General features: G+C 35.9%; 1 protein-coding gene across 1 annotated transcript in view; it reads right to left on the bottom strand.

Annotated features, from left to right (window-relative positions):
* Window positions 1–17,136, bottom strand: part of LOC110288875 (vomeronasal type-2 receptor 116-like) — a 26,110-nt gene extending 8,974 nt beyond the window's left edge. Inside the window, exons 1-5 of the mRNA XM_021155116.1 lie at window positions 16,928–17,136; window positions 7,490–7,781; window positions 6,356–7,162; window positions 4,275–4,502; window positions 2,907–3,030 (exon numbers count right to left, since the gene is read on the bottom strand). Of these exons, the coding sequence (XP_021010775.1) occupies window positions 2,907–3,030; window positions 4,275–4,502; window positions 6,356–7,162; window positions 7,490–7,781; window positions 16,928–17,136 (1,660 nt within the window). The remainder of the gene's footprint in view (window positions 1–2,906; window positions 3,031–4,274; window positions 4,503–6,355; window positions 7,163–7,489; window positions 7,782–16,927) is intronic.
* Between the last annotated feature and the right edge of the window lie 258 nt (window positions 17,137–17,394).

Here is a 17,394-nt window from a genome sequence, read left to right on the forward strand (position 1 = left end):
TGATTAAGAAGAGACCAGCATCACTGAGGTGACAACTTCTTGAAAGTGTTTTCTGAGAGCACAGAGGCTATGTTCCAGAGATAGTCAAGGTTGTACCTTGTTCTGTGGCTGGACTTGGTAATGTGTAAGAGTTACCCAGGTGGTTCTGGTTTTGAACGCATGAAGGGGTCATGAATAGCAGCTGAGGCTCGGCACTGTGAGAGGCCATGGAAGGCCATTGGTGAAGGTGCAGCCTCAGTTGCAATTGAAGGCCTAGTACGGAAGGGTTTATGCAAAGGGGTTGAGGCTTGGCACCATGAAGAGAATCTATGGGTGGCTATTGTTGAAGCCAAGTTACAGTGAAAGACAGCAGTGTTTCAGAGATGCCAGAACCATGAGATGACCACCAAGAACAGCAGCAGCAGTGGACTACAGGTAGCTGGAGCACAAAACATGTGTGCTACAAAGGCCATGGCTGGAGAAGTGACCCAAGCCCTTAGAGGAGCCCAGAAGATTGTGAGTTGGATCCCAGACTCTGGACAGTTGAAGTTTAATTTTTGATTTTGATTGTGACTGTGCCCTGATATTTTTCCCTCTTGAAGGAAGAAAATATTTTAGTGGATCCCACAGTTAAGAGACTTTTAATTGTAAAAAGACTTTGGATTTTAAAAGATATTGGATATTTTTAAAGGATTGATCTTTTAATATGTAAAGACTGTGGGACTTTTAAAGTTATTTAAGATCTTGGGGATGAATAAGAATTAAGGGTTGAGGCTTACTAGTGATGTGTTTGTGTGCCCAGTTGACAAGGGGTCAAGTGTACTGGCTTGTTTTGTCTGTCAACTTGACACAGGCTGGAGTTATCACAGAGAAAGGAGCTTCAGTTGGGGAGATGCCTCCACGAGATCCAGCTGTAAGGCATTTTCTCAATTAGTGATCAAGGGGGAAAGGTCCCTTGTGGGTAGGACCATTTCTGGTCTGGTAGCCTTGGGTTCTATAATAGAGCAGGCTGAGCAAGCCAGGGGAAGCAAGCCAGTAAAGAACATCCCTCCATGGCCTCTGCATCAGCTCTTGCTTCCTGACCTGTTTGAGTTCCAGTCCTGACTTCATTTAATGATGAACAGTAATGTGGAAATGTAAGCTGAATAAATCCTTTCCTCCCCAACTGCTTCTTGGTCATGATGTTTGTGGAAGAATAGAAACCCTGACTAAGACAAGCCCAGAAACTTAGAATACCCTAGGTACAATTTGCAAAACAAATGAAACTCAAGAATATGGAAGACCAACATGTGGATACTTCCTTCTTCCTTAGAATGGGGAACAAATTATCCATGGAAGAAGTTATGGATATGGAATCTGATATGGAAGGAAGGATTATTTAGAGACTGCCCCACCCGGGAATCCATACCATAGTCAGCTACCAAAACCAGACACTATTGCTTATGCCAGCAAGGTTTTGCTGACAGGGCACTGATATAGCTGTCTCTTTTGAGGTTATGCCAGTAGCTCGCAATTACATAAGTGGATGTTCACAGTCATCTATTGGATACAACACAGCGGCCCCAATGGAGGAGCTAGAGAATGTACCCAAGGAGCTGAAGGAGTCTGTTACCCTATAGGAGGAACAGCAATATGAACTCACCATTATCCCCTGAGCTTGTGTCTCTAGCTATATATGTAGCAGAAGATGGCCTAGTCTTCCATAATTGGGAGAAGAGGCCCATGGTCTTTCAACGATTATATGCCCCAGTAAAGGGGAATACCAGGGTCAGGAAGTGGGAGTGGGTGGGTTGGGGAGCAGGGCCGGGATAGGGTATAGGGGACTTTCAGAATAGCATTTGAAATGTAAATGAAGAAAATATCTAATAAAACAGTGTTAAAAATAAAATAAATAAATGAATCTTTCTTTAAAATGAAAAAACAAATTCAGAATACTCCATAGAAGTTGTAGCAAAAGTGCACGGATGTCAGATTAAACAGAGGACACCAGAAGAACAATATTTTGTATAACAAATATGCTCTGCTTACATGAACACCCAGAGTCTTCAGCAGGAATCACAGTGTCTACACAGGTCTGCACTAGGTTCTCTGCGTATATACTAGAGCTTTCAGTTTGGGGCTTTAATTGGATCACTATGAAAGTGAGTCTATGATTCTTGCATGCTCTTTGGAACTTCATTTTTTTCTACTGTTTTCTCCTCTATAGCTTCAAAAAATTTAAAAATATACATTATTTTATTCTATTTTCTGTGTATATCATAGAAACATGTTCAATTCTAATGAGACACAGATTAGGAGTAGATCTGGATGAGAGAAGAGATGGAAAGGAATCTGGAGAAATGGAGGAAGGGGAAATATATTCAGATTATATTGTGTGAGAAAAGAATCTATGTTCAATAAAAGGTAGGCAAACACTTTACATGAATACCTAACTTGAAATAAGTAAAATAAAAGAAACCTAACAATTACAGAGATTAAATATATGTACTGGAGAAAAAACCCTAACTTCTTAGTCATCTACTGTGTAAAAGAACAACAACAACAACAACAACAAAACAGCAACATACCCTGTACTGGAAATAAATATAAATAGAGGATGTGAGGAATCCTAGTGTTAAGCGAATCCTACTTGTGAGTGAGTATTGTTTAAAGAAGTAAAGAAATGGTGCTAATTTCACTGTGTCCATGGTTAAATGAAAGAGACTATTAATTTGTGGGAAAGGTGCGTATTCAGGGAAATATATGTGCAATGGATCTGCAATGTAATTCAAGGATAATTTCACTATCTAGAGTGTGTGATCAATGCTTAAATTTCTAAACAGGGAATAAGAGATAATCTTTTACTTATCGCCAGTATTTTCCCATTAGCTTAGGCATATCTGACTCACGAGGACAAGCTAGAACATTCTCTGTAAGCACGTATTTACCTGTCTCATTGGAAATCTCATTGTTGGCACAGGGAATACAATCAAAGCAGCAGACAGCCTTGCCTTCCTGGGCAGCTTTCCTGAATCCAGGCCTACAGCTTTCACTGCACACAGACTGAGGAATCTAAGAGAAATGAAAGCTATTATCAAGCCGGGTGTGGTTGCATATTCCTTTAATCCCAGCACTTTTGAGTCAGAGGCAGGCAGACTTTTTAGTTTGAGGCCAGCCTGGTCTAAAAAATGAGTTCCAGGATAGCCAGAGCTATACAGAGAAACCCTGTCTTGAAAAACCAAAAAAAAAAAAAAAAAAAAAAAAAAGTTCAAATGTCTGGGCTTCTCTGAAATTTTTGAGTAAATATAGCATTTATGTGTATAATCGACTAGTTACTTTTCTAATGCTTACACGTGCAATTGAATCTAACAAGTTTTGATATTGCTATTTTTATCAGGTTTGGGCTACACAACCCACATATTTAAGTCTTGGTCGCACCTGAAGACGTTAATAAGTATATGTGTTTAAAGTAGTGATCAAGAAAGTCATGACATGCATTTAGATTTAATTGTTCTCCATGCTTACTGGCTACTAGTGGGAACTCTTATATTGAAAGTGGTTGTTAATGTTGACTGACAATTTTACAGGTCTTGGATTCATTATGGAAGTAAATCACAGGCATCTCCATGAATTGTTTTATACTTGCACCTACCAGAGATAAGAAAAACCACGAAAAGTTGGCTACTGTCATTCACAGAATGTAAATATGATAGGAGTGAGCAACCACATTTTCATCTCCAACTTCACTCTAATTCTAGTCTATGAAAACGTTTTCATCACCTCCTCTGGCTTTTAAAACATCCTTTGCCCCAATATAATGAGTGCTAACAGAATCAGCAAGAACAACCTATCTTCTCCTCAGTTGCTTTTTTTGATAATTTACATGAAGTAGCAATTCAAACATTAAACACACACACACACACACACACACACACACACACACACACACACACACACAATCACACAGATTGTTATACCATTAACCCTTTTTAGAGCCTGGGAAAGTAAAATGCTGCCTTACCTTCCTGTAATTTCTACATCTTGGTGACAAAATGAACCTATTATTACTCTGAGGCAGTAAATATTAGACAGTCTAATTTTAAAAAAATATAAGGGCATAACAAAGTTAAAATGAACACATCCATTGATCAGAGTCAAGGAATTAGTAATAGTCTCTGTTATCTGTTTTTAAGTGAAGATCCTTATTGGTAGTTCAGTGGTTGTTGGTACTGAGTGAGAGTTCAATGGTCATGACATCCTGAGATTTATCTTAGTATTTATGAAAGGTCAAAGGATTGAGGGAAGTCACAACTCACCTTTGTAAACCCTGTAGGCCACTGTATCATCTGTTCATATAAAGAGAATTGTGGACCCTGTTGAGCACTTAGAGAATAGGTTCCTACTTTCACCTTTAACCCAAGACCACTAGGAAAATTCCAAAAATTAAGAATGTCATATTGCTCATCTAAGTTTCTTCCCCCATGCGTTGCTGTGTGTCTTCTCACATGACTTCTCATTATCGTGTTCTTTAGGAAAGGGTGAAGCTAAAATGAATGCAAAAACATATGTTGTAAAACATAGGATGTAATAAAAGATTTTTTAAAAGTATTACAAAGAATCTCATTTGAAACAGCCATTTCCAGTGGAAATAGTGAAAGTCATGAAGCCAGGACAGCTGTTTGTCACAGTTCCAACAAAGGTAAACCAAATGCCTGAATCACTCTCCTTCAGTTTCTCTTTTGGTTTTGGTCTCTCCCTCTTGCATTCTTGGAAACTTTTTGCATTATGATTTATTATATGTTGTTTCCTGAGAAAACTATGTCTAAATTGTTAGGAAAATCACAAACTTAATATTCCTTCTGCTTTCTAAGGAAATAATTGTATTTGGCACTATTTGGAAGTGTTCCTTATGTCCTAGAGCTCATGATAAGCATGAATAAGCACAAACCTATAAAAAGTATAAATGAGGCCATGACTCCAGGGATCTTCTTGGGTATATGCCCCTAAGCACACCTAAATATTATAGATGGAACAAGTTAAACTTAGAAATTTTAGACAAACTCTTACTGGCCAGGAGAACTGGTAACTGAATCAAGACCATTTTTTTTTTACAATACACTTAGAGCTTTCTGAAAATGTAGCTTTAGCATAGGGAATCATATACCATATACACATGGACAGATAGAACTCACTAAACAAGATAGATTGACTAAAATATACTTTTACTATTTGTAAAAGTGGAGACACAATAAAATTATATAAATAAAACATTACATATTAGTGATTACTATTCATGTAACAACCAGTTCAGATATTTTCTTTGTGTGGAGGGCTTTAAAACTGCAAATATACTGCCATCTTAAATGCAGGCTGTCATACAATAAATATGTTTGCTTTGCTGGAGACATTCCTTAAAATCTTTGAAATGTAGTTCTAGGGTAGATAATAAAAATAATATCTCGTCTATTTGTACGTTCTAATTTTCATTGATCTTCTAAAACCAAAGATGTAATGAAAAATAAAAAAAAAACATGGTTGGAGACAAAATGATACAATCTGTATTTCTTCGATAATGATTAGGCTGTCTTTCTTCTGTGGAACCTGTATAAATGAAGAACATACCAGACTGCTAGTTAGACAGAGCTTGGTGATTCCCCTGACAATGATGCCTGGGTCTCCTCTCTCACTGAAATGTTATCTTCTCCCAAGGAACCCTAACAACTGGTAGTATTGATCCCTGGACCCCAACTCTTATAAGCCCAGGTGATAAGAATCATTGTTAAAGGAGCAATCAAAGATGTTGAATAGATAAAAGATACTTGAATTGATGTGCATTAAATTTCAAAGATCTCATTCTGCACAAGATAAATCTTTGAACTAAATACAGCTAAGTCACCAAGACACCAATTTTCACTGATTGAACAAATTCATATTTCTTTAATAAGCTTACCCAACCTATTCACTTGTGGAATAGAGCTTCTGTCCTTAAAAAGAGGGCCTAAAAGTCTGAAGTTTACTTTAAACTGATCTTTCACTTTATAATACTCTGTTATATATGCGCAGGAGCATTTTAACACAAAAAGATTTACTGCTCTGTCCTCTTCCCTAAGAAATAAATATGGGAAATATCAACTTTTCACACTGAAGATATTATGAAGAAATTTGTTAGATAATGTTTTACATAATTCAATATTAACTTAAGTTTGTTCTTGTTCCTGGCACTCTATTCATAAAGAACATTTACTTGGGATTTAGCATTTACCTCCAGAGAAACAATATTCCCTCCATTGCTTATTGACAGCTTAGTCTAAAATATGTGATGCTCAATTTGAATGCCTAAAGAAATAATAAAAAAGGCTACATAGTTGACATTATATAACACAGTAATATATATTACCTGCCACTGGAAGAATACCATTTCTTCACCTTTGGCATATGGTTGGGTCTGTATTTGTTGAAGATTCATCTCATGGAGACTATAGGCAACAGCATACACAGCATTGTATATATTGTAGCCTTCTTCACTCATGGCTGGGTCAAAATGGTGTCTTGGAAGTAAATCCAAAGAAGCATTGGGTTGGCAGTTCTCCAAAAGTTGACAATCAAATTCAGAAAATGAGCACTTGAAAAACAAATGCCAAAATTTAGGAAGATAGTTGTCCTCTGGGTATTTGTTAGGATTAACTGTTTGGACAAAATTTATAAACTCAACCATCTCTTCATGGTGGTGTGAAAAAACTAGACTCCCATGAAATGACTCTACCATAAAATAATCAGAGTAGGTATCAACATCCCATGAAGAGGTCAAGACCCAAACTTTCCATGTCACTAACAGTTGTGCAATATGTCGCATTAAACCTTGTACAGAAATAATGTCTCCATAAATAACTATGACATTTGCTGATGATTCCTCAATATTATCCATCTTTTTCCATATCTCATTGGAAAATGCATTCCATGCACTAGAGATAATTTTCAAAAAGGCTATGCAGATACCATGGCTTTCCATATTTTCACTTAAGTCTGATAGTATCTCAGTCCCTCTGTGATCATCTGGGATGATCAGACCAACCCAGGACCATCTGAATTGATGCAACAAAAAGACTATAGCAAGTGACAGAGATGTGTCCTTGGGGGACATCTGATAGAGAGAATTAAACTGACCTTGGTCATTCAAGATAGAATCAAAAGGGCCAATGGTGACCTGAAGAGATAACAAAATACATTGGCATCAGACACAGTCTTAGTCTTAAATCAAAAGGTAGAAAGAGTCAAGATGAAGATGGACTTGTCCTGTAAACCCATTACATTCTTTCCAAAAAATTGCTGACAGGTCTCAAATTGCAATTACATAGCTGGTCTTACCCACCTCTACTTTCACTCTTAGTAATGTAAATATGAATTTAATATAAAGTATATCCATACTTTCCTTTGATAGGTGATTAACTACAGTGCCACTAATTTAAATTTACAGACACTTATAATGTCAAAAAGGATACTTGTCTCCTAGGTTCCACATCCCATTCCTCACCTGAGGTATTTTATAGAGTTGTAGAAATGTTCCAATTTGGGCAGATGCTGACCATGATGGTCCTGTGATTACAACAGGTGACTTTCTCTTGTGTCCACAGTAACAATTAGGAAGGGGATTATTTATCCTTGTGCGCCAAAGAAAAATACTACGAAGAATATTCTTTTCATTATATGGAATATTATAGATATCATATCCAATGGTTGTATTGGGTAGAAGATCAGGGTTTCTGTTGATCTCTTCAATAGCAAACACCAGGGCCAGAACAAACGGGTAGTTCTTAAACTTATACCTGCACAGATTTCATAAAATTATACAGGAGAAACCCATAGATCGTACAACTTTTTTATTTAATGCAGTGGTTTTGTAATTTAAATGCCAATGTTTCTATGAAATCATTATTATAATATCTTCTCATGAATTCCTGGAATTAGAATGTGTGTTTTAAGCAGATGAGATTAGAAATATCCTATACTCACTAATTATTATCTCAGGGACTCTAGATTATCATCATATTGCTTTATTTATCTTTCTTATATGGAAAAATAACTGTCTGTGAATAAGGAATTAGGTTCTGAAAAACTTCAGAACTCTTGTGGTTTGGATCTTGCCCTTTTAGTCTCTATAAATTTGAAAGGACAATATATGTTGATCCAATCACCCACTTCTCTGTGACAGGAGCCACCTTAAAAATTAGCACAAAATTAATTCAAACAATATATTTCCAAAGGTGTGAATTCTATGACTTTGTAACAGGGAGGTCTGGAACACACTCTGTAGAACTTGCTGATGTGGAACTAATGGAGATCTTCCTGTCTCTGCCTCTCAACAGATGAGGTTAATTTATATCAAACTACACTTTAATATTTTTCATTTTTGTATGTATTTATGGGTTATATATGTTTCATTTATGTAGATGTGAGGTTCAGTGCAGTTTAAATTCATCAGTTTCATGAACTATGAATGCAAGGCAGAGAAGAACATCCATGTTCTGTCCACACTCTTAGTGGTATCTCCTCATCATTTGTTTAATTAATAACACAGTATTTATTTAACTGATTAGGACAGATTTTGACCATGTAACCTTGGCTGGCCTGGAGCACACTCTGTAAACAAATTTGACCTCAAAATTATTAAGACTTTTTAACCTTTCCTTTCCCAGTGCTGCATAGGAGAGATAATACCATGTTCAATGAGTTCACAATTCTTTTATTGTTTTCAGCACATAAGCCTGGAACTCTAGTCAGAAAACTTTCAGGGAATAACCTCTGCCTATTCTATACTCCATATAAGTGTTAGATAATAAAGGTATACCCATGATCTTTGGGGTGTCTGAGCTCAGGTCCTCAACTTGAACCTATAGGACTTTACCTTGTTAGGCAACTGTTGATTTCTCTCATAATAATGTGTTAAGAGAAAAAAGTTAGACCTTTGATGATGCCAAAGACCCACAGACCGAGGAAGAACATGCAATTTTAGTGTCAAAGCATGCTATTCCTAAAGCTGTTCCCTTAAGATTATATTTAGTTAATTGTTCTTCAATTGGATAAAAAATTTTTATTAGATATTTTCAAGATTTATATAGAAAAGAAGCATTATGTTTTATATACATAGGGAAGGAGAATATTTCTCCACTAAACATTCTTAAAAGAACAAACAAGGCATCTTTAGATGTAGACGTTTTCTACAGAATTCTGTCATTTTACAGAGCAATTGTGATAAAAACTGCATGGTTCTGGTACAGTGACAGACAGGTAGATCAATGGAATAGAATTGAAGACCCAGAAATGAACCCACACACTTATGGTCACTTGATTTTGACAAGGGAGCTAAAACCATCCAGTTGAAAAGAGACAGCATTTTCAACAAATGGTGCTGACACAATTGGTGGTTATCATGGAGAAGAAGGAGAATTGATCCATTCTTATCTCCTTGTACAAATCTCAAGTCTAAGTGGACCATAGAACTCCACATAACACCAGAGACACTGAAATTGATAGAGGAGAAAGTGGGGGAAACCCTCGAAAATATGGGCACAGGGGAAAAAATTCATAAACAGAACTATAATGGCCTGTGCTGTAAGATCATGAGTCGACAAATGGGACCTTATAAAATTGCAAAGCTTCTGTAGGGCAAAAGAATCTGCCAATAAGACAAAAAGGCCACCAACAGATTGGGAAAGAATTTTTACCAATCCTAAATCTGATAGCGGACTAATATCCAATATATACAAAGAGCTCAAGAAATTGAAGTCCAGAAATTCAAATAACCCCATTGTAAATGGGGTACAAAGCTAAAAATAATTTTCAACTGAAGAATAGTCACTTTTTTTAAACTTTTGTTTTTGTCTTTTTCTTTTTTGCTTCAATGAATATTTGCATCTCAGATACTTTGTACTTCACCACTACTTTTCTAAAATTCTTTTTTTTCCATTCATGTAGCTGCTGGTATGCCAAATATTTGACATGTAAGACAGGTCAAAGAATATTGTCTTTGTTTCTCCCTCCTCTATACTCCTTTTTCTGGGAAGCTGCTGAAATATATAGATTGCATGACCTAAAGTGTGTTTCTTTCAATCTAAGTGGATTTTTCCAATTATAAAATAAAACAAAGACCCCATGTGTATCATAATTTAAAACAAATATGTAAGGACACAGTCTTATTTATTAGGATTGAATTATGGCATTCACAGGACTCATAAAGAGCAGGAGAGACTACAACGACTAAAATAGTACAAAGAGTAGGTATGAAAAGATTTTATGTAAAAATGTATTTTGGAGAACACTGAGGAAGAGGGCGGCCCCATGGAAAGTCCAGCATACTCAACAGAACTGGACCACTGATATATCTCATAAACTGATCTACCTTATACAGCTGAGTTCTGCCAAGTCTGGCTTCAGTGAGAGATAAGCACCTAACCTTTGAGAGATGTGGCCATCCCCCAGGGAGTGGGGAGGTCTGGTGGGGTGGGAGTGAGTGGTGGTGGGTGGGGACATTCTCTTGAACACAAGGCGGGAGCTATTGGATAGGATGTGGTGAAGGGACAGACCAGGAGGGAATGAGGACTGGAGTGTAAAATACGATTCAAGAATAATAAAAAATATTCTCAAGTCAAAACCACTAGAAACCAAAATTATCCACACCATGAGTTTGTATATCACAGTGAAATTCGATATAATTAGAATCACAATTCTGAGTCATATTAGGAAAGTCAAATATCATACATCTTTCATACTCTTCATCTAGAATATATATCAGAATATATATACAAGATTGGATCCTGTAGGACTTGATGGAAAGACTCCATTGCTGAGGACACTACATACTTGAATCACAAAACATGGAGAAATCATGTAGTAACCCACCTACTTTATTTCTCCTAGGTACATTTCATAGGGCTGTAAGATGCTATGCCTGCTACCAAGGAAAATAAAATAATCACCATTCTCACCAACCTGTGAACTATGAGGGATATAGTAATGACTGAGTTTATCTGATAGACCATCTGGTACTAAAATGGGCACACATGTTACAGATAGATCCAATCTCTTTCTAACTTAATGTAAGATTCACTCCATAGCATAGAAAACATGCATTGCACTATAAAATTGGCAAGACTCTGTGTTTAAGGTTAAGTCATAGATACACAGGGATAATTTAATACTCTTATTATGCTAAAGTACAAAATCAATCACTAATGACTTATTGATGTACCCATCAATTAGTGCATCCATCAGCCCTCCTCATAAATTCTTTTTATAGTAAATGGCAAATAATACATAAACCTCAGACTGATTATGGTACAGATAATAATAGAATATAAAGTGCTAATCCATAAATGGGTTAGATATCATACCCCTCCCTAAAAGGCTGAGCAATCATGGCAAAAAAGAAGTGTGAATATTAAAGATCAGAACTTGTAGATGACTGAAAGGAAACATTATTTTCAGTCCACAAGAGTTGCACTTTTGAGCCCATGATCAATATGAAAGCACATAGAAGACCATGTGTGCTCAAACAAGACAAAATATCACACGGAGGATATAAGCATGAAATGTCACTGTGAGCCAAGTTACTGTTGAGATTTGATAGTTACTGTATTTGATTGTTAATTTCTTCACTGTTGTGACTCTTAGGAAGTCAGCCACACTCAAAGCAAAGTTCCAGTGACCGTAGTACTTATAGAAAACAAACTGTACTTGACTCTTAAAAATCTAAGAAACAAATTACTTTGGTAAGAAGATAAGGATCAAAAGAGAGGAGATGAGAGAATGGAGTGGTATGGGAGAATATGGTCAAAATGTTTTGTGTGAAACCAGTAAATAATTAAATGCTTTTTGAGGCACACAAAGTTAAAAAACATATGTCTAACATAGGGGCATTTTGTCAAAATTGTGAGAAACAAGAAAAATAAATATAATTTTTGTCAGTAGGCTGTATAGATTTAAATGCATATATATGTATATATATATGTATATATATATGTATATATATATATGTATATATATATATATATATATATACATGATATGTATCATTTTGACAATTTCATACAGGTAAGCAAAGGCTTACAAACACATTATCTAATGCAACCACCACTACATATTTCATGATGAAGCAGCATGACCCAAGCTTATCACCATAATTCAATGACAAGGAGATAGGGTTGTTATTTTCAAGATTTATTTTAGATTCATATTTTGAGAAAAGACAGTATTTTATAAATATGTACAATTCATATGTGCCATTAAAACTGTTTAAGTGCAACACAATTTTCTTTGATACTTTATCTTTATGGTAATTATATTATTGTGATGAAACACAATGACCAAAAGCAAGATGGGGAGGAAAGGCTTTGTTAGCTGAATATCTGCACAAAATAATCCATCACTCAAAGACATCTGGACAGCATATACAACTAGGCCAAAATGGGGAGGCAGGAGATGATACAGAGATCACAATGGGGTTCTACTTACTGGCTTGCTCATAATGTATTTCTCATCCTGCTTTCTTATAGAGTTCTCGATTGCCAGCTTCAGAATGGCTTCACCCACAGTGGGCTGAGCAATAACACTACGAGTTTTCCTACAACACACTATTATGGGAACATTTTCTTAACGGATGTTCCCACTTTCAGATGACTTTAGCATGTCTCAAGTTAGTACAAAACATTGCAGCATATTTAGCTTATACTTATTCATTGCTGTTCATTATTGGAGGAAGTCATGACAGGTACTCAAGTAGGTCAGGATTCTTCACACAGGAGCTTATCCACTGGTCATGGAGCAATGCTGATTTTTTTTTTTTTTTTTTTTGTGGTTTGGTCACTGTTCAGTCTCCTTTCTTATGGAAACCAAAAAACACAGTTGCAGAAGAGGCACTCAACCAACAATGGAATGGACACTCCCACATCAATGAATGATTAAGAAAAGACCCTACGACACTGCCTATTCCCTGATCTCATTGAGGCAGCTACTCAATAGAGTCTTCCTCCTCTATAATGACTATAGGATGTGTCAAGTTGACATAAAACTAAACACCACACCAAGAAATATGAGATAAAATTTCTACAACTGTTTTAGAGAATATGAAAATAATAACAGATACACTGAAAAGTATAGAGGAAAGAGCCCAAAGTGCCTTGAACACATAGGCACAGGGGAACTTTTCTTGAACAGAACACCAATAGCTTTTGCTCTAAGATCAAGAATTGATAAATCTCACCTCATAAAATTGCAAAGCTTCTATAAAGCAAAGAACACTGTCAATATGACAAAACAGCAACCAACAGATTGAGAAAATATCTTTCCCAATCCTATAGCAGGTAGAGGGCTAACATCCAATATATACAAAGAACACAAGAAGGTAGACTCCTGAGATTCAAATAACCAAATTAAAAAATAGAGTATAGTGCTAAACAAAGAATTTTCAACTGAGGAATATCGAATGGCTGAAAAGTACCTAAAGAAATGTTCAAAATCCTTAATCATCAGGGAAATGCAAATCAAAACAACACTGAGATTCCACCTCACACCAGCCAGAATGGCTAAGATCAAAAACTGAGGTGACAGCAGGTGCTGGCAATGATGTAGATAAAGAGAAACACTCCTCCTTTGCTGGTATGATTGAAAGCAGGTTCAACCACTCTGGAAATCAGTTTGGCAGTTCCTCAGATATTTGGTCATAGTACTAGCTGTGCACCCAGCTATACCATTCCTGGGCATATACCAAGAATATGCTTCAACATGTAATAAGGACACATGACCCACTATGTTCATTTCAGCTTCATTTGTAATAGCTAGAAACTGGAAATAACCCAGATATTCTTCAACGTAGGAGGGGATACAGACTTGTGGTATATTTCAACAATTGAGTTCTACTCAGCTATTAAAAATGATGAATTTGTGAAATTCTTAGGCAAATGGATGGAACTAGAAAATATCATCCTGAGTGAGGTCACTGAATCACAAAAGAACACACATGTACAGTCTGTACTCACTGATAAGTGGATATTAGCCCCAAAGCTCCAAACACTCAAGATACAATTCACGGACCATATGAAGCTAAAGAAGAAGGAAGACCAAAGTGTGGGTGCTTTGGTCCTTCTTAGAAGTAAAACAAAATACTCACAGGATCAAGATGGAGATAAATTGTAGAGCAGAGTCTGAAAGAAAGGCCATCCAGAGACTGTCCCACCTGGGGATTCATCCCATATACAGTTACCAAACCCAGACACTATTGTGGATTCTAGGAAGTGCATGCTGACAGGAGCATAATCTAGCAGTCTCCTGAGTGGCCCTGCCAGATCCTTAAAAATACAGAGACAGATGCTCACAGCCAACCATTGGACTAAGCATAGGGTCTCCAATAGAGGACTTAGAGAAAGGACCTCAGGAGTTGAAGGGCTTTGCAACCCCATAGGAAGAAAAACAATGTCAAGAACCAATCCTCTAGAACACTCAGGGTCTAAGTCTTTAACCAAGGAGTACACATGGCTCTAGCTACATATGTAGCAGCTGATGGCCTTGTAAGGCATCAATGGGAGGAGATGTCCTTTGTCCTAAGAATGCTCAATAGATGCCCTAGTGTAGGAGAGTTAAAGGTGGGATGTCGGAGTGTGTATGTGAGTTGAGGAACACCCTCATAGAAACAGGGGGAGGGTGGATGGAACAGGGTCTTTACAAGAGGGGTGTACATCAAGAAAGGGGATAGCTTTGGAAATATAAATAAAGAAAATATCCAATAAAAAATAAAAAAGAAATTGGTAATAATAGCTTAATAAAGGTACAAGCTAATGAATACTAAAGAAAAATCTTAATGAGTGGTTATTTACAAGATTCTTATTAGAATAATGATACTAACAGAACATGCAGAAAAATCTGCAGATAAGTTCAGAATTCTGAGAAATTTCTTGTATTATTTCTACATGCTTACTACATCAGTTAACTTATATTGAAAATTAGAGAATACTTCATGAATTATTTACTTATTCAATTAGAGCCAGATAAATTTGAAACATCATGCAGTTTAATAATTTCTTATTCTGTTAATTTAAAAGTAAATTTACCTGCAAAGGTCTAGATATTTTCTAAACATATTTCTGTAATCTTTATCTATTTCTGCAAGTGATAGTTTGAGGTAACTGGTAGAAAATTTTCCACTGTGTTTTCAATGACTTCTATAAACACTCACCTAAGCAAACCATGATAAAATCTTTAAAATCATAGAAAGTTGTACACACTTGATGTGCTGTTTGTGTTTGTGTTTCCAGCTATGCTGGATATTACTTCTATATATTAAAGCTTCTTTATTAATTGCCCAGAGAAAAATGGAGCTAGAAAACACAACCCAAGTGCCAGTTAAAAAATAAAGTGTAGATGACAAAATATCACTGAACACAGTAAAGTAGACACCAGAGTTGTCCTTCAAAAAAAGTGAACAGAGCCCCAATACATGATAGACTTCCATGAAAAGATTTAGAGTATACTCAATGGCCATTGTGACTGTGTCTGAAGGAAAGATTACAGGGCTGCAACTGATGGAAACAGATACTTCAATTATGAGGTCACAGGCAAGAGTGGAGAAATGTACTCAGGATAAAAATATATTTAGGGGTAGAAATATTTTCACTGTTAAAACACAGAAGGATAAAATGGACAAAGCCATCTTGGATCACTTATAGATACCAGAGACATGTCTTAGAAAATTTGCAGCAGCTCCATTTTTCTACTCTCTTACTAGGGAAAATATAACACCAATATAAGAGCATGGAGAAAAATATGTCTGTGAATTTTACAAGATTGTTAATATTTTATAATGAAAATACATCTTTCCAGTAATGAACTTCTTTAATTTTCCTTTTGGCTATATAAATTTTGACTACAAAATGAATGAGTTTTTCCTTCTGAACATATTTCTTTGTCTACTGTCTTTGATTTTTTTTTTTTTACTAAAAACCACACCAAGGATTTAATAATTAAACAGCGATGTGACACTGAGCACAATTCATATTTATAAGTATGTTTTCTTTCTTCTTATCCATTTTCTTCCTACTGATTTTCTCATGTGTTCCCAAATATTTACAAGGTCTATTTTTCTACTTCATGGTCTTTTACTATTGATCCATAGAGATCAATTGAAATTCTAGATATATACTTTATATAAGCACAGCTTATCTTCTCTATAAAGAGAAATAACCTAATTCTTGTCATTAGTTCCCTAGGAAATCAGACTTCTCTCATGCTATTTCTTAATACTGCAGATTTCAGAAAATTAAAAAATGCCCTTAAGTGGCTGTCCTCCAAGATAGTGTATTTTGGAAACACGTACACAGAAAGGAGGAAAAGCACTAGAAACATATGGGAAGCAGATAAAAATTTTGCATCTGTCTGAGAATTAAAAACTTAAGGACAAAATGACAAAACCAAAACAATTAAATGAAAAAAGAAAAGAAAAATTAGAAAAAGCCATGTCTAGATGAGAAAGTACTCACAAATTTTAATGGTGAGTGTCCTCTTTGAAGTCAGCTGTGTAAAAAGTCAGTATTTGTCATTCTAGCAACATTCTAGGCACTCAAGTGTCTCTTAACTCAGTTACATCTTCTCTTCCCTCAAGTATATCTAGACATCAAGAAGTTCAAGGTAATTCTTAGAATAACATATCCATACTCTGAAATCATAACACTGAAAATATTCAAATTATCTGGTGACCCACACCTGACAGAAGATCATGTATATTGAATAACAACAGGGAAATCAAAATCTATAATATCAAAATTACCTCTTTTCCTTTAAGGAGGAAAAGAAGTACACAAGAAAATATACTTCAAGGGATTTTTTAATGGAAAAGAAGGATTTTGAAAAACTAAAGCAAGTTTTCTTCCCTGTACCTAATAAGTCATAAGAATTCTGAATTCTTAGAATAAATAATTATACTTACTGTATAGCATAGTCTTGGTATTCGTATGGCATATATTCATCAAGATCTTTGTTTGTTGTGAAATAAATATGAAGAGGGAAAAATGCACCAATTGTCACATCTCCTTCACGGTAAAAATAATCACTGCATGTTACATAGCATTCAATGTCAGTAAAGGCACAGACAAAAATGGGAATACATAGGAGCCCAAAGGTAAAAATCCAGAACATCCTATTAAGATGAATATCTGTCCATCCAAAAAACAGACAGAGACATGTTCAGTGATGCCCAGTAAGTATATATTTAATTCACATGTTTGTGCACATTTTGTGCTTCTGACTGTTAGTGAGTGCAGCTGTCACATTAATTACCCACACTTTTTTTTTTCAGGACACTTCCTCCACTGTCGATGAGAGTTTTGGAACTCTCTTCCCTAAGGCTTTGCATCTGAGGCCCTGTGTTCTGCTTAAAAACACGTGAAAAATATA

This window comes from Mus caroli, unplaced genomic scaffold, assembly GCF_900094665.2.
Source record: "Mus caroli unplaced genomic scaffold, CAROLI_EIJ_v1.1 scaffold_14677_1, whole genome shotgun sequence".
Taxonomy (NCBI): Eukaryota; Metazoa; Chordata; class Mammalia; order Rodentia; family Muridae; genus Mus; species Mus caroli.